The sequence below is a fragment of the Eriocheir sinensis genome, chromosome 47, assembly GCF_024679095.1.
Source record: "Eriocheir sinensis breed Jianghai 21 chromosome 47, ASM2467909v1, whole genome shotgun sequence".
Taxonomy (NCBI): domain Eukaryota; kingdom Metazoa; phylum Arthropoda; class Malacostraca; order Decapoda; family Varunidae; genus Eriocheir; species Eriocheir sinensis.
This window is the reverse complement of record NC_066555.1, coordinates 12,918,901-12,944,913: the sequence shown is the minus strand read 5'-3', so window position 1 is coordinate 12,944,913 and position 26,013 is coordinate 12,918,901. Positions and strand designations below refer to the sequence as shown.

General features: G+C 43.3%; 1 protein-coding gene across 1 annotated transcript in view; it reads right to left on the bottom strand.

Annotated features, from left to right (window-relative positions):
* The window catches only part of LOC126981377 (protein O-mannosyl-transferase TMTC1-like), a 136,023-nt gene that overhangs the window by 70,498 nt on the left and 39,512 nt on the right, over positions 1 to 26,013 (bottom strand). The window contains exon 3 of the mRNA XM_050832403.1: positions 19,853 to 19,956. Coding sequence (XP_050688360.1) covers positions 19,853 to 19,956 — 104 coding nt within the window. The remainder of the gene's footprint in view (positions 1 to 19,852; positions 19,957 to 26,013) is intronic.

The window sequence follows — 26,013 nt, the reverse complement described above, 5'->3', positions numbered from 1 at the left end:
TATCTAATGTATTGGCACCCACAACATGGCTGCCAAACCTGTTCCATTCATCCACTATTGGTAAACCAATTTTTGCCTATGTCTTAGTTGAATCTAAATTTCTCTAGCTTAAAACCATTGCTACGTGTCCTACTTGGTTATTTTACAACCAAAATCCTATTGACATTCCCTCTGTTGAAGCCCTTCACCCATTTATAGACTTCGATAAGGTCTCTTCGCAACCTTCACCTTTCTAGAGAGTGTAGATTTAAATGCTTCAGTCTGTCTTCATAAGGCAAGTTTCTCACCCCCTGAATCATCTTTGTCATCCTCCTCTGTACATATTCTAACATCATGATATCCATTCTATAGTAGGATGACCAGAACTGAACTGCATAATCGAGATGGGGTCTAACTAGTGCTAAGTAAAGTTTGAGGATGACTTCTGCGCTCCTATTGCTTACGCTCCTTGAGATGAAACCCAATACCCTGCTTGCACGATTTTTAGCCCGAATGTATTGACCCCTAGGACGGAGGTCAGCGCTCATTAAGACTCCTAAGTCTCTCTCACATCCAGATCTGCTTAGAGGAGTGTCATTTAAGGAGTAATTGTGTGAGGGGTTATTCCTACCTACACTCATAATACTATACTTCCCGACATTGAATTCCATCTGCCACTTCCCCGCCCAATCATATAGTCTGTCAAACTCATCCTGGAGAACGCTGGCGTCCTGGTCTGATTGGATTACTCTACCGATCTCGGTATCATCTGCGAACTTACTGACATCACTACTAATTCCTGTGTTCAAATCATTGATGTAAATAATAAAAAGCAGCGGACCCAGGACCGACCCTTGTGGGACTCCACTCGTAACATTGCCCCATTCAGATGTCTTACCATTGATTTGCACTTTCTGCTTCCTACCACTAAGCCACGCCCTAATCCAGTTCAAAACTTTCCCATCAACGCCGTGAGCCTGTAATTTTAGTAATAGCCGGTGATGAGGGATTTTGTCGAACGCTTTACAGAAATCTAGAAACAGTATGTCATAGCTTTCATCTCTGTCAACCGCCTCGATTACTTTAGAGTAGAAGGACAATAGGTTAGTAGGGCAAGCCCTACCCTTCGTGAACCCTTGCTGTGAGTCATGAATTAAATTATACTTCTCTCGATGGTCCCGAATGCTCCCGGCTATAATTGACTCCAACTTCTTGCCTACAACTGATGTTAAACTAAGTGGGCGATAATTTGAAGTGGCTGGCTTTTCTCCCTTTTTGAAAATCGGCGTCGTTCGTACGATTTTATTGATACACAAATGTACATATTTGTAATTACGGACACATGCATAATATTGATATACCTACAGTATCGCAAACAATACGTACATTATCACATGAATCTCTCTCTCTCTCTCTCTCTCTCTCTCTCTCTCACACACACACACACGCACACACACACACACTTGTATATTTTGAGAGGTGAGCCGTGTGGTCAGCGTGCGGGCGTGGTGAGTCTATGTACCTAGGTTCGAGTCCCACCGATGCACGCTGACAATATTCAACCATCGCCGAGTGGCGGAAGATTATCCACATGCTGCCCAGATCTTCAGTCTACCCTAACTTCAGCGACTTCGTTCAAGTGGAGCACCGGGAGACAGCATGGGCCAAACAATAGTCAAACATCACGGCAGCCACTACATAAAATTCGCCTGCACCACTAAGGGGCGGCCCCCGGGGGCGCCCAAGAGATCCCTCAAAAAAGCCTACAGGCACTGTATGCAGCACCTTAAAAAAATAAAAATAATAAAAGCCCAGGATGTTTGTTGGTAGCTGTCAACCCTACATAATAAGTGTAATAATGAACACAACGAACGGCTATGCAAATCATTTAGAACACAAGCAGTTTGACAGGCCAGTTTGCCTACACAGGCAGATTTTGGAAAACACCACAAGTACTCACGAAGTCTTGCATTATAATGACGTTGCTATATCTGACCATACCGAAAGGGGGTCTCTAGATACAGGTGAACTACTTACTATGTGATGGCAATGCGAATGAGGTTGATGTGTAACACTTAACCCGGTAGCAGCGACGGGCCAAATTTGTGGCGTTACCGTGTACCAGCGACGGGCCAAATTTTTGGCTTTACCGTGTACCAGCGACGGGCCACATTTTTGCCATGATATAAACCCCAAAAAATAGATTTTTTATATTTTTTTTTTATTATTTTTTTTTTTACGTCGCGGCCTATAGCGCCGGTAGGCTTTTTCCCGGTGGGGCCTGGTCGGCCCAAGGCTTCTTCCCGGTGGGTCCTGATGGTCGGCCCAGCCCGTTGTGGCGCAGGCGAGTGTTTATAGTGGCGCCATCTTGCATTGGCTCATGCTGCCCTCCCGGAGCTCATCTTTAATCCTAGAATCTAGAGTCCGGGTTGATAGGTGGTCTTCTGGACAGCATGTGGGTAGTTTTAAGCCACTCGGCGGCGGCTGAAAAATCCCAGCTTGGTGGCACCGGGCGGGGATTGAACTCGCGTCCTCCTGAACGCGGTGGTGTTACTCTGTCGATTCAGCCACCGCCTCCCCAAACCGCCTCCCCCAGATGATGCATAAACTGATCACAAATGCGTATATATATATATATATATATATATATATATATATATATATATATATATATATATATATATATATATTACAAAATGGTTTGCGTGAGTGATGATTTTTTCTCATTTTTCTCGCTAAGAGGGGCCTTTAAGAAACTTGATCCCCGCAACTACCAGGTTAAAAACTTCCAGTAGTTATGTTTTCGTTGAATGTAACAATATCCGGTGCTGACAAACTTGAAATAGACAAAAAAAAAGACGATGTACTGCCCCCCGGTGCTCCTCTTGACTATATATAGTTAGATTTGATTGGAGATCTGGGCAGCATGTGAGTAATCTTCCGGCAACTGGCGATGGTTGAAAATTCAGCGTATTTCGGTGGAATTCGAACTTTGCTCCATGGGCTCACTACGCCCGCACTCTGACCACTCGGCCACCACCTCCCCAGTATATGTAGAGTGAGGAATGTGCATGTAGCACACCAATACTATAATAGTAAAGTACTGCATTTTAAGCATTCACGGCAACTCGCCGCAGCCAGCCTCCCTGCTGCTTCCTCGCAAATCCTGTAAACGTCAGATACTAACAGGGAATTTTTGTAGTATTGTTTCTTACTCCTCTGTGTCTCATTGTTGCCTTTCCGCGCTGTTCTAATCCGTTCAGCTGTTCCACAACTGGAAAGATCACTTATCACGAAACTGTTGATACACTGTAAAACACTATTATCCGGATGTCTTCTGCCTGGATAAATGGGTTTGTATTATGCTGATGCAGGCAGCCCTCACATTTCCGTTGCAGAATTCCTAGAATAATATCGTGTCTGAATAATCAATGTAACTAAATTTGAAAGGTATCTTCGATATTTGTCTAAACGTTCCTGGGCTGGTAATCACCTGATTGCCACTGCCTGATGTGAGGGTTGGCTGCGATGAGTTGTTATGTACGCTTAAAATGTAGTACTTAAGTAGAATATTGTTGTGTTACATGTACCTTCTCTTCATGTAGCAGCAATAAAATCATAACCTGTCATTTACTAACTCTTCTCTGTAGAGATGTGAGGGCCTAGATTCTGCAATTAAATGTTCATCACTGAAGAAAACGAGCCGCCTAGATATGAGGAGTAGGTAGGACGACACCTACCGAACGGGCGTGAATTACTCCCGGTGAGGATATCTGGGAAGCGAGGAGGGTGCTGAAGCCCTTCAAAGACCCTTCCCATGTCCTCACTAACCGTTTTCCTTTTGTCTCATCAACACCAGAGAGTAGTTCAACATGCTCTCTAAAGACAGATCCTCTCTCTTTCGACACCACACTACATTCACACAACATACACACTTTTTCCCAAATTTCAAAATTCAAAACAAAAACACTGCCTCGGAGTCCCCGCCTGGGGAGGGGGGACCATAAATTCCCCCAGGGAGGACTCCCCTTCTTGCTGTTGACTTGAGAGGTGTCCTGATAACTTCTCGAACCTCCTTCTTATCAATTTCTGCAACATTCGCGGTCTTAGTTCTAATTTCCATTATGTGGAACTCCATCTCTCCTCCTTTAAACCTCACCTTCTCTTCCTCACCGAAACACAGGTTTCTGAGGCTACTGACTGCAATCTCTACTCTGTTCCCTCCTACTATCTCTATCCTAAATTTCAATCCAAAGCTGGATGTTGCGCCTACGTGCGCAACGACATCACTTGCTCTCGTGCCCACGACCTTGACTCTTCCGAATTTTCCACCATCTGGCTATGACTTCATTGTCATTCTATTACTAAATACATATGTGCTGTTTATCTCTCACCTAACTCTACTAACTATGTAAAATTCTTTGACTATTTAAACTCTAAAGTGGAGCACATCTTGACTCACTTTCCCTTCGCTGAAATATCCATCTTGGGAAATTTCAATGTTCACCACCAGCTTTGGCTTTCATCCTCTTTCACTGACCAGCCTGGTGAACGAGCCTACAACTTTGCTCTCCTCAACGACCTAGAGCAGTTGGTTCAGCACCCTACTCGTATTCCCGACCGTCTTAGAGACAGGCCCAACATTCTAGACCTCTTCCTTACCTCTAATCCTTCTGCTTACTCTGTCAAACTGTTCTCTCCGTTGGGCTCCTCCGATCACAACCTTATTTCTGTATCCTGTCCTATCGCTCCTGTACATCCTCTGGACCCACCGAAGAGGCGATGCTTCTGGCATTTTGCTTCAGCTCGGTGGGACGACCTGAGGATGTACTTATCCGATTTCCCGTGGAATGATTACTGCTTCCAGGAGAGAGACCCCTCTGTGTGTGCCCAGCGCATCACAGAGGTGATTGTCTCTGGAATGGAGGCATACATTCCACGTTCTTTCTCTACTCCTCATGCTAAAAAGACTTGGTTTAATCATGCTTGTTCTCTAGCCATTAAAGATAGAGAGGCAGCTTACAAAAGGTTCCAGAGCCTTCGCACTCTTTCTAACCATGAACTTTACATTTCAGCCCGGAATCGTTTCAAATCTATTCTCCGACTTACCAAAACCGCTTTCATCAATAGAAAATGTCAACACCTTGCTTTTTCTAATTCTTCCCGTGACTTCTGGCACCTAGCCAAAAATATCTCCACCAATTTCACTTCATCTTTCCCTCCTCTCCTTAACCCTGACGGGAGTACTGCCGTCTCATCTATCTCTAAGACTGAACTCTTCCCTCAAATTTTCTCTAAGAACACCACCCTGGAACGATTCTGGGCATATTCCTCCAACTCATCCCCACTCTGACTTTCATGCCTGTTATTACGATTCTTAAGAATGATGTCTTCTTTGCTCTCTCTGGCCTCAACTCTCAGAAGGCTTACGGACCTGATGGAGTGCCTCCTATTGTCCTTAAAAACTGTGCTTCCGTGCTGACACCCTGCCTGGTCAAACTCTTTCGTCTCTGCCTATCAGCATCTACCTTTCCTTCCTGCTGGAAGTATGCCTTTGTACAACCTGTGCCTAAGAAGGGTGACCGTTCCAATCCCTCAAACTACCGCCCTATAGCTTTACTTTCCTGTCTATCTAAAGCTTTTGAATCAATCCTTAACAGGAAGATGCAAAAGCACCTTTCCACTTCTAACCTTCTATCTGATCGCCAGTATGAGTTCCGCAAGGGGCGTTCTACTGGCGATCTTCTTGCTCTTTTAACTGACTCTTGGTCATCCTCTCTTTGCCGTTTCGGTGAAACTTTCTCAGTTGCGCTAGACATATCGAAAGCCTTCGATAGAGTCTGGCACACGTCTTTGCTCTCTAAACTGCCCTCTTTCGGATTTTATCTCTTTCTCTGTTCCTTTATATCCAGTTTCCTTTCCGGCCGTTTTATCTCTGTGGTGGTAGACGGCCACTGTTCTTCCCCTAAACCTATAAACAGTGATGTTCCATAGGGCTCTGTCCTATCACCCACTCTCTTCCTGTTATTCTTTAATGATCTTCTTTTCATAACAAACTGTCCTGTCCACTCATACGCCGACGACTCCACTCTGCATTATTCAACTTCTTTCAAAAGAAGGCCATCCCAACAGGAAGTACACGACTCCAGACTGGAAGCTGCAGAACGCTTGACCTCAGACCTTGCTATCATTTCCGATTGGGGCAGAAGGAACCTTGTGTCCTTGAATGCCTCAAAAACTTAATTTCGATACAATCTTCCAAACACCTATCCCCTATTCTTCGACAACACTCAGCTGTCACCTTCTTCAACATTAAATATCCTCGGTCTATCCTTAACTCAAAATCTCAACTGGAAACTTCATATCTCCTCTCTCGCTAAATCAGCTTCCTCGAGGTTGGGCGTTCTGTATCGTCTCCACCAGTTCTTCTCCCCCGCACAGTTGCTATGCATATACAGGGGCCTTGTCCGCCCTCGTATGGAGTATGCATCTCCCGTGTGGGGGGGTTTCACTCACACAGCTCTTCTGGACAGAGTGGAATCTAAGGCTCTTCGTCTCATCAGCTCGCCTCCTCCTAATGATAGTCTTCTACCTCTAAAATTCGGTCGCGATGTTGCCTCTCTTTCTATCTTCTATCGCTATTTTCACGCTGACTACTCTTCTGAACTTGCTAACTGCATGCCTCCCCCCCTCCCGCGGCCCCGCTGCACACGACTTTCCACCCATGCTCATCCCTATCCTGTCCAAACCCCTTATGCAAAAGTTAACCAGCATCTTCACTCTTTCATCCCTCACGCTGGTAAACTCTGGAACAATCTTCCTTCATCTGTATTTCCTTTTGCCTACGACTTAAACTCTTTCAAGAGGAGGCTATCAGTCCGGACACCTCTCCTCCCAAAATTGACCTCTCTTTCGGCTACCTCTTTTGATTCTTTTTATAGGAGCAGCGAATAGCGGGCTTTTTTTTATTATTGTTTCCTTTTTTTGTGCCCTTGAGCTGTCTCCTTTGTTATAAAAAAAAAAAAAATGCTGCTGCTGCTGCAGCCACAACGGTTCCCTCATATTGGCTGAGATGTGTATGAGAGAGAGAGAGAGAGAGAGAGAGAGAGAGAGAGAGAGAGAGAGAGAGAGAGAGAGAGAGAGAGCGTACTGGGGCCGCTGTTCTGGAACGTTTACATCAATGACCTGCTGAATTTCGTCCCCAGCGCCAGGGTGTTTGCGGACGACGTAACCGTGTCGCTTCCCTACACCCCGGGGGAGGAAGCCGCCGTGACTGCCCTCCTCAACACCATTCTCCGCCGCATCGAAGACTGGGGATGCAGATGGCAGGTCAGCTTTGCCCCCCATAAAACCCAGCTGCTGGTGGTGTCCAGGACAAAGCACGACCTCCGGCCAACATTCAACAGGACGGTGCTGGCACCCCAACAAGAAATAAAGATCCTGGGGGTCACTTATGACTCCAAGTTGACCTTCAGGACCGACATAGAGCAGCTCGCCCGAACAGTGGCGGGCAAGCTGGCCTCTCTAAGAAGGATTTCCTGGCTCCTGGACCAGAGGGGACGCGAGCTACTCTACAAAGCCCAGATTCGCTCTTCGCTAGAGTACTCCTGCCTCGTCTGGGGCAGGGTAGCCTCCACGCACCTTGAAACACTCGACAAGATGCAGCGAAGAGCGAAGAGTCTCACCTGGGACACCCAGCCGGGTCGACGGACGCCAATGGACACCCTTCAACATTGCCAGGAGATGGCGGGCCTCACCACGCTCTACAAGGTGCAGGAGATGGTGACCCACCTCCGCCAGCATTTTGTTCACTTTGTTTGCTTTGAGAATTTGAACACGAATTTGTCACCCAGGTCCTTGGTACATTGAATGCTTTTGAGTTTCACGCCACGCATTTCACAATCGAACCTCTTATTTTTTGTACCAGTTTGAAAAACCTGGCAATCATATATATTAAAGGACATCTCCTATCTACTGAACCAAGTTGAAATTTTATGCAAATCTTTCTGGAGGTTTTGTCTGTCTTAGTCAGTGATGACCGAATTACCAATCTTTGTGCCGTCAGCAAATTTTCTAATGGGATTATTGATTCCAACGTCAACGTCATTGATGTAAATTATAAACAGCATCGGGCCAATAACTGAGCCCTGAGAGACACCACTAGTGACATGCGCCCACTCTGAGTTAAATCCATCTATCACTGATCTACTGTCTGTTACTCAATCAAGTATCAAGCGATCCAGTGCTGTATTTTACCGTCAATACATAGTTACTTGATTTTATAAAGTATTTTATGCCGTGAAACTTCATCGACCGCTTTATCAAAATCGAGATAGACTACGTCCAGTGATTTGGTTACGTCATAAATTGTGATGAGGTCATTATAAAATGTACTAGGTTCGGCAAGCAAGATATCTTGTTACAGAAGCCATGTTATGAATCCTTAATTAATCAGTGACTTTCAAGGTAACTTACAATTTTGTCTCTAATTTTGCTCGAGTAGCTTACCTGCTACTGAAGTTCGACAAATGAGCCTGTAATTGGCAGGTACGAATTTTTTGTCTCCTTTCTTAAAAATCTGTGTTACGGTAGCTGTTTTCCACTCCAAAGGGACTATGCCTTGACGCAAGGACATATTGAATACAGTTGTGAGAGAAGAGTATTTCGCTTTTTGCTTCTTTAAGTAGAATAGATTATCAATTGTCTGGTCCTGGTCTTTTATTTGTTTGGATAGCATTAGGAATTTCTCGAAAGTTATTACAAAGTCGGGCAAGGTCTGCGTGGAATTAACGTTAATACTATTGCCATCGCTGATGTTGGTGGTAGTGGTGGTAAGACTGGCGGTATTGAATACCGATGAAAAATAGTTATTAAAAAAATTTCGCCATTTGCTGGCTTTCGGTTACTATTTTACCATTTCAGTCAGTTAAGGGTCCAATCCCACTTGAGATTGTCTTTTTGTTGTCTATATAACTGAATAAAGACTTTGGATTAGTAATACAGTTGGCGGCAATATTCTCTTCGTACTTACGCTTTGCCTGACTTACTAATCTTTTCACTCGTCGCTATGCTTCATGATAGAGTCAAATATTTTCGGGCGTGTTTTGCACTTTCGTTAGCCTGTAATATAGACCATATTTCTCTCCTTAATAAAATACTTGAGTACGTTGTTAAACCACGTTGACTTTTATTAATGACACGTCGCTTCTCGCAAAATGGGACATATGTATTCTGCTGAGTGAGTAATTGATTTTAAAAGTTTAGCCACGCTTCCTCTACGTAGGAATCATTTCATATATTTGGATTTTTGTCAATTTACGTTGGATTTTTTTGCGAAATTTGCCCTTTTGAAAATAGGCTTCAATATTTTGTTTTCAGCCATTTTTATTTGAGCGTTAATGTCTACGTGCACTAATTTGTGATAGCAAGAACCGGGATTTTCTCCCACCGTAACATTGTTGAGTATATTACCGTTTCTTACAATAACAGGGTCTAATGTGTTATTTAGTCGAGTTGGTTCAGTAACCATTTGACATAGGTAATTATCCTCAAAATGATCAAGAATTCTATGTGACTCGACTTTTATATCCGATTAGCTACTCCTGGTAGTCAAGGGGGATTAAGCTACTATAGTTCACATGACATTGGAAGTCAGGTCTCAGGTCGGCAGGAGTGCTGGACAGGTGTGTCTTAGACGAGGCTGGTGGGGCGGGCGGGTGGGGCCAGTGCGGCCATGTTAACTCGTCACCCGCATATCATAATATGGCAATGGCAAGATATATCATTCAGAAGGACACAGTTATAACTCACGTGTCGGGGTCTATTAATCACTTGTGGGTTCTTTGTTGTGTGACCCTTAACCACACTGTCACTGCGAGGCAATAGCTCTTCACCTCTCCGCTGCTAGCTCTCCTCTCTGCTACTCAAGACACCCAACCCAGCATGAGGGAGGAACTCGGCCCCGGAACCCCCGCGTCAGCGGTCTCTTATCTCCCCTTCCGCTGTGTTGACATCTTGGTGCGGCCATCTGTCCTTATTTATATCATCTCACACCACTGCTTTGTATTAGACCCCATCTTCACTCCTACAATCCTCCCTATCCTCCCTCTACATCGCTCTGTATATGATTGTATGTACCACATTACACATCTTGTAATCAGTCATAATCAGCCTTAGCGCACTAATAACCTTTGTCCGCCTTCGGGCGGCAACACTCCCCCCGTTGGGCATACGCGCCCAAAACAATAGTAAGTTAAAAAATACAGGAATACAAGCACATAAACTGAACAGTGAACAGCTTTAAATCACAATCTTGTCAACAACTGCTGGTCGTAGTGGTACTGACAGAAAGGCTTGGATATGACCTTTATGCCTTAAGGTGGACCAAGGTGAGACCAGGCCTTCCAAGGAACAGAGTATGTCTCGGACGTGTTCAAGACATGAGCAAAACAAGGGCATGTGGGGAGAGAGCGACTGCGCCAGTATCAGTGCTTGAATTGAATTGGGGTCTCCTTTCGCTCTGCGGCTCTCCGGCCCCGAGCACATGTCATCCGTTGCTCGGTGTTCCTTGTGACTGTGCACCATAGTGTCACTGGTGAATCATCAAGCGTCGTCCATGTTTGCTCTATACCTGGAACGCATATGTTTGGCTAGCAAAAACTCGAGGCGCACGGATATCACGGACGTAATCCTTTTCTCCTGAGCACAGCAATTTTGCACACATGTCGATCAGTGTCCGAGATAGCACAGAACGGAATTAACCCTCCTCTGCTGTCTGTTAGTGCTGTCTGTTGAGTACAATAAGTATGAACTCGTGTCGATCAGTGTCCGAGATAACACGAAACTGACCCTTCTCTGCTGTCTGTTACTGTTGTACAACAAGTATGCACTCGTATCGATCTGTGTCCGATATAGCACGGAACTGACCTTTCTCTGCTACAAAGGTCATCTGGGAACCTATCCCAGCCTTTCTGTAAGTTATTATATCCAGTTGATGTGTGGAACGTTGAGGTCACCAAAGAGCAATAAAACACAAAGAGCAATAAAACACAAAGAGCAATAAAACACTGTTGAACAATTAACTCGTCATGTATCCCGGACATCAGAATATGGCAAGATATATAATTCAGAAAGACACAACTATAACTCACGTGTCGGGATCTATTACTCACTCCAGTGCTTTATATCTCTTTGATATAATATTGTGACTCAACAATGATTTATTGCTTTTTGATGTAAAACGTAGTGACTTTCGTATTCCTGATTCTGTGATTCTGATGGTGTGTTCGTGTTAACAAGTTTTGACCGAAAGAAAAAAAAAACAGGATCAGGAATACGAGAGTTACTACGTTTTACATCAAAGAGCAATAAATCATTGTTGAGTCACTACATTACATAAAAGAGTAATACAGCACTGTTGAACAATTAACTATCAGAATATGGCAATGGCAAGTGATATTCAGAAAGACACAATAATAACTCACGTGTCGGGGTCTATTAATCACTTGTGGGTTCTTTGTTTTGTGACCCTTAACCACACTGTCCCTGTGAGGAAATAGCTTTTCACCTCTCCGCTGCTAGCTCTCCTCTCTGCTCCTCCAGTCACCCAACCCAGCCAGAGGGAGGAACTCGGCCCCGGAACCCCCGCGTGTTGACATCTAGGTGCGGCCATCTGGCCTTACTTATACCATCTCACACCACTGCTTTGCATTAGTCCCCATCTTCACTCCTACAAACCACCCTATCCTCCCTCTACATCGCTCTGTATATGATTGTATGTACCACATTACACATCTTATAATCTGCCACAATCAGCCTTAGCGAACTAATAATCTTTGTCCGCATTCGGGCGGCAACACTCCCCCCGTTGTGCGTACGCGCCCAAAACAACAGTAAATTCAAGAATACAAGAATACAACCATAGAAAAATACAACCATAGAAACAACAACTTTAAATCACAATCTTGCCAATAACTGCCGATCGTAATGATACTGACAGAAAGGCTGGGATAGGTTCCCAAATGACCTTTATTCCGAAAGCGGACAAAGGTTATTAGTGCGCTAAGGCTGAGTGTGACTGATTACATAATATGTAATGTGGTATACATACAGTCATGTAAAGGGCGACGTAGAGGGAGGATAGGGAGGATTGTAGGAGTGAAGATGGGAACTATCGCAAAGCAGTGGTGTGAGATGGTATAAGTGAGACCAGATGGCCGCACCACGATGTCAACAGGGGGAAGGGAGGGATACAGACTGCTGACGCGGGGGTTCCGCGTCAGCCGAGTTCTCCCTCTTGCTGGATTGTTGACTTGAGGACAGAGAGGAGGGCGCAGCGGAGAGGTGAAGAGCTCCTCGCAGGGACAGTGTGGTTAAGGGTAACACAACAAAGAACCCACAAGTGATTATTAGATCCCGACACGTGAGTAATTATTGTGTCTTTCTGAATAATATATCTTGCCATATTCTGCTGTGCGGGATAAATGAAGAGTCAATTGTTCAACAGTGTTTTATTCCTCTTTGATGTAATGTACTGACTCAACAATGGTTTATTGCTCTTTGATGTAAAACGTAGTGACTTTCGTATTCCTGATTCTGTGATTCTGATGGTGTATTCGTGTCAACAGGTTTTGACCGAAATTATATTAATCGAGTCAACGTGAAGGGTCTTCTTATTTACCACCTTACCGCTACCACGGGCTCGCGGGGCTGATGGCGGTAACAGCCATTAACATTTCAGACAAGGAAATATATAATAACTACACGGAGGTAGGTGTAGCACTGATGTTGTGTTAGCGTGTGTGAAGAGTACGTGAAGAGAGTATAATATACCTCTACTTGTATAATAGAATTAGCAGTTATCCGTTCTGCCAAGAACAAGCAGTTCCCTATGTCCACCAGACGGGTTAGAACACGCAAAGGGATGCACAGGGAAAACAGCACACACACACACACACACACACACACACACACACACACACAGCATGTAGCAGCAGGATATCACAGATTCGTTTAAACGCAGCTGCAAAACAGGAACAAGCAGGCAACAGGGTGGCTGGACAGAGTGCAAGTGTTGACCTGACCAGGTGACCTGGCGCTGACCTGAGGTGCCGCTGAGTCGTAAAGTACGTGGTACCCCTGTGAAAGTGGGAACCCGACTGAGAGAGAGAGAGAGAGAGAGAGAGAGAGAGAGAGAGAGAGAGAGAGAGAGAGAGAGAGAGAGAGAGAGAGAGAGAGAGAGAAGGGAAAGAAGGTGCAATTAACATTATAGAATAACGCGGACAATGCAAAGGAGACACGTCTGAAATGAGGCACTGACATGCACACACTGTTTGATGGAAGTTAGGAAAATGATTGCAACAGATATCTAGTAACAACTAAGAAGATATAAATAAAAGTTGAATAATGCGTGAAACTTTATTTTTTTAGCAGCGATATCAAATGAGCAAAATGAAATATGAAAGAAAGAAATACCTGCAACGGAGATCATAACTGAAAATATAATCTTACAAGCAAAGAATATAAAACATAAATAATCAAATAAGTATCATTACAGAAAACAATATGTTCAAGAATAAGAAGCATATAGAAAGAAAATTTAAGAAGAGGAACATATGAAGAACAAAAAAAAAACGAGAAAACAAAAGAAGGCTTCAAGGGAAAAAAAAGAGAGCAGAAAATTGGTACAATCCGAAAAAGAAAACATGTAAGGCAAAATAATACATTGCATAACAAAGAATTCGGAGGCAAGAAAAATAGGGCAGAAGAAAATATACGTATGCAAAGTTACTAGAGCACTATACATGAATTGGAAAACACACACACACACACACACACACACACACGTGTGTATATATATATATATATATATATATATATATATATATATATATATATATATATATATATATATATATATATATATATATATATATATATTATTAAAATAGTACACACAGAGAGGAGTTTACAATGTAATGTAACGGAAAGACACGAAAAGGGGTCACGCAAATATATACTGTTAGCGACACCTTGGCAAATAGGCCCCGCCCACGCCAGCCCAGCAGCTACCAATAAGAATTAAAGTTTTCTAGTATTCACCAGTCATTGCGCCCAAAGTTGAAAAGAGGCATGGCTTTCTCTGAAACGGCTAATGACATGCAATTACTGGACGATAACTAATGGCGAGCATGCGCCCGAGGGCACCTCGCTTCACTCATTCGCCGTCTATACTCCCGGTGGTCCTCCCGAGCAAGCTCCCCTGCAGCTGCCCTATCCATCCCAAGTCCCCCTCAGGCAGGCTCCTCTTTTTTGCAACAATAAGGCTGTGGTCGGTCCTAAAGAACTCAGCTTTCCTGAAAACCCTACGGTTCTGGAGTATCCTCCAACGAGTACAAACAAGGATCTGATCAGTTTCCTTTACCACACCGCCATCATTGCTACACCATGTCCAGCGACGAGGACCGCGTTTCTGGAACCAGGACCAACAATCATCAGCCTTCTGGACTTTGTAAAGCTCAGAATGAGCGAACTGTTTTCGTTTATGGTGCCAGAGACATGGGGACCCGCACATAACTCGTAGCCATCTATCTCGGTGCCAGTATCTGCATTTAAGTCGCTCAAGACGAACGAGTGTGTCGCGTGGGGAGAATTGGCAAACTATAGAGTCAAGCTTCGTGTAGAACATCTATTTCTCCTCAAGTCCAAACATCTCGGTAGGGGCGTAGGTCCACTGCAATAAATTATATGAAGTCCCAGGTGTGTTTCAACATCACGAACATCATACGCTCATCAACCTCAGTGACACAGGACTGGTAGAAATGGCAATAGCTACAACCTTGCAATGCGAACCATCGCTCTGGACTGACCAGTAGTGGTAGCTTATTTGCCAAGGTTATAAGGAAACAGTATAGTTAATTACATAATTAAGAAAAAAAAACTATTATATGAAAATTGGATAAAATTTCAAGTAAAACACATAGCACAAAGGTAAGTGAAATAAACGAGTAAACACATAATATATAAGAGAATGAGTGTATGAAGGAGTGAAAACTTAAATATATCAAGAAAATAATATCATTAATTATCAAGAAAAATGAGTTAAAAACTATGGGGAAATATATAAGCACAGACAAAATAATGAATAAGTAGAGGTGCCGTTAAGTGATTATGGTATGGAAAGGAAAAAAATGACTGTGGAGGAACAAAGTGAATAAGGAATATCGAAAAATGATGTAATCAACAAGAAAAAACACAAGCGCATAAGAAAGAGCGCATAAACAAGGGAAAACGAATCAAAGAATAAAAATCAAATGAGAAATAAAATTGTGAAAACGTGAAGTTAAATAAAAAAAAGACCGCATAAGATGAAAGCAAAGGTAACGTTAAGGAAAAGGCATGGGAAAATAAAAATAAAAACAAAGGCAAATAAAATAGGACACGAAAGGAAAAGCAAGAGAAAACTGTCAGACAGAAGAGAGGGAGTAAAGGATAAGGAGGGATAAGTAGGGTTTCGGGATAGCCTCAAAACTTTTGCGTCACGTGACTTGAGGGAAACTTTTATTGGGGATTCCTGGACCATCACTGATGAAGGAGTGATGGGATGACTGACGGAGCGAGGGGGAGAGGGGGCTGTGTGATGCGTGTAAGGGATAATGTGGAGGTTTTCAAAGGGTAGTAAAGATGTGAGGTGGGATGATGGAACTGAGAAGGTAAGTGGTGATAAGGGAGCGACAGTGAGTGAGTTATGATGGAAATAGGAAGATAATGGGATGGGTGATACTAGGTGAAGGGAAAATAAATCGTACTATAATGTGATTCTTAACGGCTGGTGGATGATCGTTCTAATGGGGTTAGGGATGGGGATGGGGATGACAAAAGGATGATGAGAGTATGTGAGTGGGTATTGATAATGTGATGATGGGCCGATGGCGTGAGGATAGGGTGTTGTTTGTAAAGTGGTGATGAGGAGACGGATGATAGGTTGGTTATATACGTTACACATGATTGATGGAGGAAATATGACGCTAGGAAAAACGAGGGGCATGGTAATTTGAAGGACAATATAAAAGATGTTAGTAAGAAAAAATAAATATTATATAGTAGTAAAGGCGGCTTTACACCTGGCAATTCGCGGCTTGCAATAAAGGCGCGACGTGTTGCCGGCAGCATTTTGGGTCTGGGTCTGGGTCTGGGAGTTCTCGAGGCAAGTTCTCTGCAGCTGAGCGTGTCCGTCTTGTATTGCCGACTGGCGGCTGGGTAAACAACATGTCGGCGCCAATAAAACAAGAAATGATGCATGTAGATAGCAAGACGCGAAGCTGGGAGGCCGAGGTGGCATTGTTAGAGCAAGTGAGGCAACATCCACACCTATGGGACCCACAAGATCAACTCTATAAGAAGCAGAGTCTACGGAAAACCATTTTTGAGAGAGTGGCAGCAACATTGCGGGAAATGTTTATCTCTTTGCGAGACATCGAAGGAGGTAAAGAACGATTATTTTCGTGTATTATATACTACTTATGATAAAACTCGTTTACTTAAAGTATTTCTACAATATTAGGCTAATGGGCCAAACTCATTGTGGTTTTAAGATATGGTAGTAGCCTTTTGGGGTGTCTGGGATGAATTCATGCCCTTGCATTTACTAGTTAATTGAAGTTGAAATACAATGAATCGCAATCTCACTCATCAGAAACCTATAACAGACAATGTCTCACCACACAAATTGGGGACCTGGCACCAAAATGCCCACACCATAATTAACCGTCAACCCAATCGTATGAGGCATACTAGATTACTTGATGATTGGAGTGAATTATCATTGTTGGGGCAAAGTTAAATGATTTTTCTCTTTAAATAGTTATTTTTGAATATAAAATACATATTGATGCTCCCGGCGGCTCCTCCCACGTGTGAAGGCACTTGCTCCCGAGAGCACCCAGCCGGTCTAGCCGCTAGATCGTCGCGGATGTATTGCCGGCCAGGAATTGCCACGTTAAAGCCGCCTTAAGTGTTAATGGTCGAGAAGCGAGAGAGGTGTAGAAAATATGGAAATGCTGTAAGGACGATGTTGATGTTGGAAAATAGACAATAGGATGGGAAACGAGTGAAGAAAGAATATTAAGAATATGGATATTGCAAAAGGTCTGGAATGTAAAAAGGTCTAGAAGGAAGGATAAATAAATGAATAAGGGTGAAAGATGTGATAGCATAAAACAGGGAAGGTGAGTGGGAATGAAGAAAGGAATAAGAACATAAGAACATAATAACGTAAGGAGTCTGCAAGAAGCCGGTAGGCCTGTACAAGGTAGCTCCCGTGAACCTAACCCCACCTAGCATCATTGTCCATGAATTTATCTAATCAATTTTTGAATGTGACTATTGTATTGGCACTCACTACATGACTGCCCAGTTTGTTCCCCTCATACCACTTTGTTAGTAAACCAATTTTTGCCTGTCCCTGTTGAATCTACATTTATCCAGTTTAAACCCATTACTGCGTATTCTATCCGGTTCTCTTACCAACATAACCTTAATAATATCTCCCTTATTAAAGCACTTCATCCATTTATAAACCTCTATCAAGTCACTTCGCACCCTTTGCCTTTCTAGAGAATGCAAGTTTAGTTGTTTGAGTCTTTCCTCGTATATGGATGTGATGAGAAGATACCAATAGAAGGACCGCTGGAATGCAGTTTACGGATGAAGGATTTGATGAAATGAGAGTGGATTGAGTGATAAATGAGAATGGAAAATTTGTAATAGGTAATCGGAAATAAAATTATCATAGATGAATAATTAACAATGTAGGAACATAGGAATGAATAGACTAAGTCACTAAGAGACTGTCCCCACAAGATTTAAAATGATTTGAATCAGAATGTCGTATTATTATTTTTTCTCGTTTTCCCCTAGAACGTTTCTTGGAGAACTTACTATCCAATTAACTTCAAAATCATTTTTTTCCTAATATTTTCGTTATAAAACTCTCTCTCTCTCTCTCTCTCTCTCTCTCTCTCTCTCTCTCTCTCTCTCTCTCTCTCTATATATATATATATATATATATATATATATATATATATATATATATATATATATATATATATAAAACGCAGCAACATTTAATGAAATGTTCGCGTATACATATTTAGAGCCTTTATCCTTAAGAAGCACGAAAGTAAAAATGGTAGTAACATCAAGGCCACGAGCAGAGTTTCCGTTTGCATCAGGAGCATAAGAGACAAGGTATATGTAGGTGACGACTAGGGTGCCCCCCCTCTACCATGGTAAGATTTAATTTAAACCAATTGCTGACGTATTGTTTTTCATAAGGAGCAAGTCAAAACTCTTTATTCAAGCTCATGTTCTTATTATTATTATTATCTATATCAATATTACTATGTTTAGTTATTATCATTTTCAACATGGTAATTGACTATTACTTCCACTATTATTATTACTATTATTGTTATTATTATTATTATTATTATTATTATTATTATTATTATTATTATTATTATTATTATTATTATTAATATTCAGATGAAAGCAAGTTATTAGGCAATTAATATTCGGACGTCGATGATGAGAGACAGAAGCAGACAGAGAGAAAAGGAGGCTGAAAGAGCAAAGCAAAAGAGAAGTAGGCAGGGGGCGGAGGGAGAAAAAAATGAGTGAAAGTAGAGGCCTGATAAAAAAAAAAAAAAGTTTTCCGAGACGAAGACGTAAAAGGAGTATCTTGATATGAACAAGAAGTGACAGCCTTCCATTCCATCTTCTTTACCTTTCTCCTTCTCTCCCCTCCATATGAAGTGAGGAGGGCAAGGAAGAGAGAGAGAGAGAGAGAGAGAGAGAGAGAGAGAGAGAGAGAGAGAGAGAGAGAGAGAGAGAGAGAGAGAGAGAGAGAGAGACCGGTGGGGGGTAGGTAAGGATAGTAGGAAAGAAGATATCCCATCACATCAGCAAAGCGAGCTAAAAAGAGGAGAGCGAAAAAATATGGATAAGAGGAGAGGAGAGAGAGGTATATAAAATAAAGGAAAGTAGAGGTAAGGGTAGTATGGAAAGTATAAAACGTTATCTCGTCACCAGGGAAAAGGTTGGAAATAGGAGGCAAAAGGACAAGAACGTAAAGATATTGATAAGAAGAGGAGAGTGCAACGTAAGGAGGGGAATGGTGTGTGAGCATAGGAAAGAAGGAGAAACATACTAAGGGGCGAAGGAGAAAGGGACGCATTCAATCCTGACAGTGGGAAGGAGGTGGGAAGGACAGGGCGAAAATGAAATTGCGAAAAGGTGCCAAGAGCGGGGAGAGGGTAGAGGTAAAGAAGAAAGGGAAGCCGGTTGGGGAAGATTGTTACCAGGCTATAAATGAAAGGAATAAAAGGAACTTACGGAAAGAGTAGAACTCAGTAGAAGATGGGGTTGATAGGAGAGGTGGGAGAGTTGTGGTAAGGAGAGGTCAGGAAAGGGACATGAGAAAAGGAGAGTAGAGAGAGATAATGTAAGGAGATAATAAAAGGAGGGTTATTTGCATTGGAGAGAGATTTAGGGTAAGATGAAAGTCGGGAAGGGGGTTGATAAAAAGCGGGGAGGGAAAGGCAGGATAAGAGGAGGAGGAGACTGATTAGTTAGATGCGAGAAAGAAGATGCATGTTAAGGAAATAGTAGAATAGGTGAATTATTATAAGTGACGACTAACATGAATTTAGTAGTTAGAGAAAGGGAATGGAAGGAGGAATCAGAATTGTAAGGGGAAGAGGTTGAGGAATGATATGCTATAAAGAAAAGGGAAAAGGGGCACGGAGTGAAGACGTAAATTAAATGAAGTGGAGGTGAATAAAGTAAAGAAAAGGATTAACGAAAGCGGTTTTACCTTGTCATGAGGGAGGGGGAGAAGGACGCGGGGTTGTCCTGGTCACTGAAGGCGGGTGACGAGCCCCGTAGCATCCACAGCCGCAGGACCAAGATGGCGGCACCCTGTTGGGAGGGGGTAGGGAGTATGGGGAAGAAAATAAGTATTTTATATATATATATATATATATATATATATATATATATATATATATATATATATATATATATATATATATATATATATATATATATATATATATATATATAAACATAATAAACAGTAATGGGTCACTAATTTACTCCTAATTTACCAGGACATAAATATTACGCACAAAATAAGCTCACTCCTCCCGGTGAACAACATGTCCGTGGACATTAATAAACACTGACAAACCCTCTACTCCCAACCCCAAACAACAATATATTACTATCATCATTACAATCAGTTACCATTTATAGCGAAATAAACCAAACACCACAGTAACCTGACCACTGCTGCTCCGTTAATTACATGTGACCACAACAAAACATAGGAAGGAAAATGCTCATGCTAACTGCAGTATTTCAGCTTCTCCCTTTCCAGGCCAATCCCTTGATATCAGTTCCGACAATATCAGTGTCCCAGACACCACCAATTAAGATATTTATTTGTTCTACTCTTACAAATAATATTCATAATTGGATAAGGTACAAAAGAAATTACAAGAAAACTGTTTGCCTATATCCTTCATGAACACGAATTTATATAACTAAAAAACAACACATATTTAGTATATATCCATTAATATAAAAACATTTGTTGATCCATAACTCTCTTCCCCCATTAGGTTTGGTACCTTCCAGCACCGGGTTCTATTAATGGAGACGTAACTTCATGCCGTATATTTTTTTTTTCTTTCATATTGATCTTTTTAATCATTGGTTATGAAAATAAATACAGAATAACTACGCTCATTACTTAATATAATAAAAAAAACAGGCAAAACTATATTAAACTAAATAATTAATAAATAATGACAAAAAAAAAATACATGAATAAATAAAAAGAAATGCTAAAACAGATATATCAATCAGGACAGGGGAAATATTTTTATGCGTATTAATGGGCAAGGAGAGAGAGAAAAAGAAAAGAAAATATAGTTTCCATTTGAGACATTGACTTTCTGATATTAATAATACAGACAAACGTAATAGTTGACCCTGCCCCAGCCTCAGTTGACCCTGCCCCAGCCAGTTGACCCCGCCCCAGCCTCAGTTGACCCTGCCCCAGCCTCAGTTGACCCTGCCCCAGCCTCAGTTGACCCTGGCCCAGCCTCAGTTGACCCTGCCCCAGCCTCAGTTGACCCTGCCCCAGCCTCGAGGGAACACGTGTGTCAGCTTGCTCTAGTGCTTCGGCGCTTTGACTTTCCTTATCTGCTATCCAGAGGTTCCTGAGGATGTTCTGTTGCTGTAGTGACGCTGCAATGACTGAACAACAACTACTACTACCCAGCACTCTGCTCTACTAAGTGTTATTTCTGATAAATTACATTCCATCACCCTTACCCTAACACACTTGCTTTTCCTCGCTGTACTAACTACATACATCTCACAACTTCACAGTGGTGCACGCAAGCTCCTTCTAAACGTTTTACACGTAATTTCTTCCTATTCATTTTCCAGGAAGTGTTTATATTAGATACTGCTTCAGATTGTAATTTTCCTTGTTAAACGGAAATTTCCCGGCCACCAGACACCTCCCGCTCGCCGGCCGTATTCCCCTGGGAGCCTTTGTTTCACCTGGGACCCTTTGTTTCACTACGCTCCGCGGAAAGATCAGCCAATATGCCTTCAAATTTGAAATGTTGTGTTAATTGTGGCCTTCGTCAAGCTACGCAATACTTTAGGACAAGTAACGGGGCAAGCGAGACTTGCCGTTTCTGCGTCAAGGCAGGGCATGATGAAAGAAAAATCAAGCACCTGGAATCCACGATCCACTCGTTTACACGGGGCATCAAATATTAGGCGGAGAGAGTCACAGCGTGTCGCAGGCGTTCCTGCTCATCTACTCGCGGGGGTAACTCACCCCCCACCTTCCTTCCACCCCTGCTTCTCCCCATACAGCAGCAGAACACGCTTCCCTTCTCCCGCCTGCCTCCCCCTCCTCGCCTGTGCCCTCTCCCGTCACTTCTCCCGAGAATACCCAGTCCGTACCCGAGAGCCCTTCCCCACCGATGGGAATCACTCCCCTAGGAATTGGTACAATCGACGAACGGGATGTGAAAAAGTACCTAGACAAACTCGAGACAAACAAGTCTACCGGACCCGACGACTTGTCACCCAGGCTGCTCAAGGAACTCAAGCAGCAAATCCTCAAGCCACTCACCGCCATCTACAATCAGTCACTACAACAAAACAAAGTCCCGAAAGACTGGAAACAAGCGAACGTAACACCGATCTACAAAAAGGGAGACAAAAGTGTGGCCCTAAACTACAGACCAATCAGCTTGACCTCAGTGGCGGGTAAAATCCTCGAGAAGATCATCAGAGACAAACTCGTTAGGTTCCTTGAAGACAACAACATCATTTCCGATGCTCAGCACGGTTTCAGGAACAAGCGCTCATGCTTAACCAATTTATTGGACTTCTTCCAAGGTATCTATGAAAACTGGGATAATCATATCCCCAGTGATGTTATATATCTAGACTTTCAGAAAGCCTTTGACAAAGTGCCACATGAAAGACTCCTCAAGAAACTTAAGTCGGCGGGATTAGGCGACGATCTGACAGCGTGGATCAAAGACTGGCTCACTGAAAGAAAACAACGAGTTGTACTCAACGGACAGGCCTGAGTGGCTCCCGGTCACAAGTGGAGTGCCACAGGGTCAGTGCTGGGACCCATACTTTTCATCATATATATCAACGACCTAGAACTAGGATTAAAATCCAATCTTTCAAAATTTGCCGACGACACAAAGGTGGGTGGGAAGGCCCTCACGACGGCAGACTGCGAAATTATCCAGAGAGACCTGGACCTGATCACTGGTGGTCAGAAAATGGCAGATGTCCTTCAACACTGCCAAATGTAAAGTAATGCATATCGGATCCAGAAACAGCAACCACATATACCACATGGGTGGCGAACCACTACATGTTGTGCAAGAGGAAAGAGACCTCGGGGTCACCATCAGCAGTGACTTGAAACAAACAAAACACTGCAAGTCCGCCTGTAAGAAAGCCAATACAATGCTTGGGTTCATATCGAGGAACTTCGAATACAAGACGCCGGGAGTTATGTTATCCTTGTATAATTCGCTGGTAAGGCCCCACCTGGAATACGCCGTGCAATTCTGGTCTCCTAATTACAGGAAAGACATTGAATTACTTGAGAGAGTACAGCGCCGCGCCACGAAGATGATACCATCACTGAGGACGAAACCCTATGAAGAACGACTCGAGCGACTCAACCTCTTCACGTTGGAAAAGAGACGACTGCGGGGAGACATGATACAAGTCTTTAAGTACCTGAACAAGCTCAGCAACGTTGATCACTCCAAACTCTTCACGCTACAAACTAACCTGAGAACAAGAAACAACGGAAAAACAATTCAAGCAAAGCGATGCAATACCGACATCGGCAGGAGTTATTTCTCAAATAGAGTTGTTCGCCACTGGAACAGCCTTCCTTCAGAAGTGGTTAGCGCAGAGACCATCAACTCCTTCAAGAAACGCATTGATCGCCACTTTGCTGCAACGGGTGTGAACTGAACGTTCCCAAGAGTAGGTACACAAGTGCTTTAATCCTTCCCTGCAAGCCACTCCTATGGCAAACGGATTGATTAAATCACTGAACGCAGGCAGCCTAGTAATGAGCCAACAGGCTTTCTGCTGCCTGCTAGTCCATGTTTCCATGTTTCCTGCATCTCCACCTTCCCCTCCACTCCTTCAGCCGCTTCTCCTCTCTCCTCATCCGCCATACTTCCCTTCCCTTCTGCCTCCGCTGACTCCCATTCATCACCCCCCTCTAAAAATTTGGACGGCTTTTCCGATACCCTACCGCCCTGTCCACCCAGCAGTGAATGGGTACCAGGTATTAATCGGGGGTTGTGTCCCGTCTCCTGGGATCTGTTCCCTCCTCCAATAATTCCTTCCCCTTCTGTCTATCTCCGGCATATGACCACAGATGCTGCGCATTCTCTCTCCTTGTCCTCAAACACATATCCTCCCCCATCCTCTGCTACCGCTACCTCCCCCGCCTCCTCCTCCTCCTCGTCCTCCTCCTCCTCCTCCCTCCCCCCCCACCTCCACCCCCTGTCCCCTCCTCTTCCCCCTTTCGTTCCCCTCCTCCTCCGCCTCCCCCACCACCTCAGACACCTCCTCCTCTCCCCCTTCTCCTTCGAAGTCACCCCCCTCCGCTCTGTCCTTCTCCCACTCATCGTCCTCCTCTTCCTCCTCCTCCTCCTCCTCCTCCCTCTCCTCCTCCTTAAGACTGCAAACAAATTGGTTGGCTTCATCGGACGAGTCTTTAATAATAAATCGGAAAAAGTAATATTAAAACTGTATAATTCGTTGGTTCGACCCCGTCTAGAGTAATGTGTACAGTTTTGGTCTCCCTACTACAGAAAAGACATAGAAAAGTTGGAACGGGTTCAACGAAGAGTAACAAAGATGATTCCTAGGTTGAGAAATTTATCATACGAACAAAGGCTTAAAGAAGTAAATTTATTCAGCCTGTCAAAACGAAGAATGCGAGGCGATCTAATAGAAGTGTTTAAAATGTTTAAAGGATTCAGTGATATTAATGCGGAAGATTACTTTACAATTGATCCATCAAATAGAACAAGAAGAAATCACAATTTGAAGATAAGTGGTAAAAGATTCTCGTCGCACGAAGCCAAACACTTCTTCTTCAATCGAGTTGTTAATGTTTGGAACTCTCTACCCTGTGATGTCGTTGATAGTACAACAGTTACGGCCTTCAAGAATAGATTAGACAAGTATTTTGAATCCAACCAGCAACTAAGATATTACTCATTGTCATAATACCGTTAAGTTCTTTCGAATACTGGTGTCCTTGTCCGCTTTTATAGCCCGGTTAGTGGTAGCAGTGATGGTGGTTCTTTCCTCTTTCCTACATAAATTCCATGCAGTTTTTCCATGCTGCATGGTTCTTTTTCTTTTCCTGCCAACTTTGGCTGGAGGGATGGGGGGGTGGGGAGGAGCCTTCGCCTTTGTTGTCCTTCAGCTTCCACCTTTGATTAGATAGTTAGTGTAGCTTGTCACAAACAGCCTCGTAAGGACCAGCAGGTCTGCTGTTGTTTGTTCTTCCTTTGTGTTCCTTTGTGTTCCTCCTCCTCCTTCCCCTCCCCCTCCCCCTCCCCTGTTGCCGCCCCTCCCCATCCTCCTGTAGCGGCTTCCCTTCCGTCTACTGACACAGTTTCTAAGAGGAAAGTCCTGGTGGTTGGGGACAGTCAAGTCAGGTTCATTAACAGGTAGTTTTGTTCAAGGGATAAGGAACCTACAGTATTTTTTAGAGTAGGCAGGGGGGGAAGGGCCTGTCATCAGTGGCTATGCATCGCAGACTGGGACTAGGGGGCGCAGGAGTGATCGGTAGGATGTAAGAAAGGATGGGCTAACGGCTTATTACACCAACAGTAGGTGCCTCAGGAATGAGATATATCTACTGAGGGGGAAAGCATGTGTCGAGAAATTCGACATTATAGCTATCACGGAAACATTGGTGGATACTGCAAACAAAAACTTCATGTGGGAGTATGAAATATATGGTTATCAAATGTTTCACAAAGATAGAAAGGGAAGAAGGGGAGGGGGGGTGGCACTTAATGTTAAAGACACACTTAAATGTTCCGCTAACAACTCTGTTCAAACAAATGGCGACTCATAATCAGTTTGGGTGGACGTCCACAAAGGGAAAGACAAATTAATTATAGGGGTTCTTTACAGGCCACCCAACCTTAGCAGGCAGGACACTGATATATTACTGCAAGAGGTAGGCAGGGCTGGCAGGGGCAAAAATGTCTGCATAATGGAGGATTTTAACTATAGGAATATAGACTGGGAAGGCGTGGTGGGTGATCTAAAATCTGAGGATTTTCTGAAAGTAATACAAGATAATTTTCTCAATCAGACAGTAACTGAGCCCACCAGGGTTAACAACATTCTAGACTTGGTATTTACTAA